The sequence below is a fragment of the Postia placenta genome, assembly GCF_002117355.1.
Source record: "Postia placenta MAD-698-R-SB12 unplaced genomic scaffold POSPLAscaffold_168, whole genome shotgun sequence".
In the NCBI taxonomy this organism is placed as follows: Eukaryota; Fungi; Basidiomycota; class Agaricomycetes; order Polyporales; family Adustoporiaceae; genus Rhodonia; species Rhodonia placenta.
The window spans coordinates 1-3,153 of record NW_020169999.1 but is presented as its reverse complement, the minus strand read 5'-3'; the positions used below and the strand labels follow the sequence as shown (position 1 = coordinate 3,153).

Below are 3,153 nucleotides of genomic sequence, written 5' to 3'. Positions count from 1 at the left end.
GCCCTTCGTCAACAGTGATGGACCGTGGAGTGCGATTAGGGCACGGTTGCCGATCACAGATGAAGAAAGGAGGTCTGTCTTCGCTGCTCTTTGGATCGTCACGAGAGACGTCGACCTGATCCTGGGTGTCGAAGGCGTGCTCAAGTCGAGAGCAGTCGAAGAATTCGTCAGCCACGTTGATGGGGGGAGGAAGGGGAGGTGCGCGTGCTACGAAAGGCCGTATAAGCTAGCTTACACCTACGGCGCCCGAGGTAACACTAGGGTTCGCAATTCACGTGGGGCCCAGTACTGCTTTTGGCTAGTATGCAGCAGGAACCTAGTCCACGCGTCCGTGAGGACAAGTACCGCCCACTGAAGTGCAGGTACTGAAAAGTTCGTCCCCTAAGTGGTGGCGATGTATAGTACGCTTATCTACGTATCGTAGTGTATAGTAGGGGTGCGCACCACCCAACCTATAGGAGAGGAAAGATGAGTGTTTGTTTTGGAACGCCGGCAGCGTTGGGGAGTTTCGACCTAATGTCGCGACTTAGGGTCGAGCGACAGGGGAAAACCAAAATGCTGGGGGCGTTCGACTTATCTTACCGAAGCGATGGTGAGCTAGGCTCAAACCTAAGGCTAGGGACAAGAAAATGTATTAGTCAGTAAGGGTAAGTAAAGGATACAAATAAGGGCTTACTGACCTAGGGACAAGAGGTCGAAACTGAGGTCCCTAGGGCAGCAGAGGCCGGTTTATATACATGGGGAGATTAGGGCAGGCTGTGTGCGTTGGTCCGTGCGCAGCTGGTCCGTGCACAGCATGCCGACGCGGCCCCGGGGGCCGGTGAGTCAGAGTGGCTGTGTCAGCGGAGCCCGAGCTGTGCCGTGCGCTGCCGCCTCATCTAATCTAATCGTACAGTAGATATGATGCGTCCGTATCAGGCAGGTAGTACAGAGGTCGCGGGTTCGAGCCCGCGAAAAGGAAAAATTAAAAAACGGCTAGGCGCCGTACCAAGTCGTGACAGGTACTTGTCCTCACGGACGCGTAGCCTTGGTTCCTGCTGCATAATAGTCAAAAGCAGTATTGGGCCCTACGTGAACTGCGAATCTCAGTGTCATCTCGGGCGCCGTAGGTGTAAGCTAGTATAGCACGGCCTTTCGTAGTACGCGCACCTCCCCTTCCTCCCCCCATCCAACGTGGCTGCCTGCCAAGGCCAAGTCCACGCATTCGACTCACAGGACCTCATCGACGTCTACATCCCAGACGGTCCTGAGACTATCATCTACCGTTGCGAGCAGCAACCGTGCCCGAATCGAACACCCCGATCGATCCCAGAAGATTACCCGTGCTACAAAGCGATCCGACGGGCGCAACACCCACTCGGACCACGAAGCACCCTAGCATCTCGATCGGCCTCGCGGCACTCTCGCCCTGTCTCCCCTAGCTCCCGTCTCCCTCAAACTGTTGTCACCGATCCAGATCAAGCGCGAGGAGATCTCCCTCCAGACCCTGCGCCAGAGCCAGAGCCTGAGGAGAGTGAGGGTGAAGAAGGAGTCTCGGAGTCCGAGTCCGAGGATTCTGTTGGGTCCGCCTCGCCGACAGCGTTCGCCCCCGCGTCAGCAGTCCCTGACGTACGTGACCCCCCCGCCGAACTTCCTCCGGCGCCTTCACCGCCGACTCCGCCGAGAGGCCGCTCGAGCACTCGCTCCTCTCGAAGTTCGGCCAGCGGAAGGCCACCACAGCCGCCTCCGCCCCCGCAACGTCCTCCGTCCCCCCCGACGCCGATAATGTCGTCCCCTGCAGCCGCCCCCGACAAGGAGACCCTGAAGCTCCTCCTTCCCCTCCACTATGACGGCAAAACCGTCATCGAATGCGACAGGTTCCTGTCGCAACTTCGTATCTACTGGTTGATCAACACGTCGTTGACGACCATCGAGCTGAAGGTACAAGTTGCGCTAAGCCTGCTCGATGGCGACGCCCGCGCCTGGGCCACGCCTTACTTCGCCCAACTCGCATCGGTGCAGATGGGTGTGCAAGGGGTTACAACCCCCTTCAGGAACGAAGCGGCCTTCACCGCTGCCTTCACGGCTCGCTTCGGCAATCTCGACGATGCGGCAGCAGCCCAGGTGGAGCTGGCGAAGCTCTGCGCGGACAAGTCGGTCCGCGAAAAACGCACGACGGCGGAATTCTCCGCGCTGTTCAAGGGTCCGGCGGACCGTTCCGGGTATGGGGACCTGGAACTACGCGACAAGTACCTGAGCGGTATCCCCTCCCGCGTATATCGCAAGATCGAGCTCGAGACCTTCACCACGTGGCGAGCCGCTGAAAAGCGAGCCACTGAGGTCGAGCAGATCCTCGATATCAGCCAGGCCCGTCGGCCCGAGTTGAACAGCTTCTTCTCGGCCCGAGGTCGAGGTCGCGGAGGGGCACGTAGAGGTACACCTACGACACACGCAGCTTCGGCCAGCATCAATGCGGCCGTCAGAAAAGGAGACTTCCCTGGCACATGCTTTGGCTGCGGGAAGCAAGGGTACCGTCGTTTTGAGTGCCCTAATTGTAAGGATAAGCCTTACACAAAACGCGTCGACGCGCGGGCTACGGTTGCCTCGGGTTCCACCCAGGCGGCGACAAGCGCCCCCGTCGCTTCATCCTCGGCGAGTACAAGCGCCGCTTCAGCAAAATCGGAAAGTTCCGAGCTGGCGGACTTAATAGCACAGATGAAGTCGATGCGCGAGGAGTTGGAGCACTATCGAGCGCTCAAAGAAGAGTCTTTTTGATCCGGTCCGCGCTTCGTGCCGCACGCGTCGGGCCGCGTAGTAACAATCTGTACAATGTATTGGCGACCGCAAATGTGTACGAGTTGGACCATGGGTCCCAGCATTTTCACATCCCGGTGCGCCTCAAAGGAGAAAGACGGCACAAGGATATAGTTGCAATGGTGGACAGCGGAGCCACCACGAAGTTCATCAACAAGCGTTTCATCAAGGAAAATCGAGTACGAACGCGGAAATTGAAAGAGCCAATCCCGCTTTACAATATCGATGGAACGCTCAATAAAGATGGAAGCATCTCGGAGGTAGCAGTGCTACAGATGCAGATAGGAGAGCACGTCGAAAAGACGGTGTTCACGGTCACGGACATAGGTCCAGAAGATGTGATCGTCGGGTTGGATTGGC

The 3,153-nt window shown here is 57.9% G+C and overlaps 1 protein-coding gene across 1 annotated transcript; it reads left to right on the top strand.

Annotated features, from left to right (window-relative positions):
• Window positions 1-4: 4 nt before the first annotated feature.
• POSPLADRAFT_1162156 (hypothetical protein) lies at window positions 5-882 on the top strand (the record flags this gene model as incomplete). The annotated part of the gene is made up of 3 exons (XM_024487719.1): window positions 5-204; window positions 538-592; window positions 751-882. Coding segments are annotated over 3 exons (387 nt in total), but the record flags the coding sequence as incomplete, so codon positions are not given.
• Window positions 883-3,153: the final 2,271 nt, after the last annotated feature.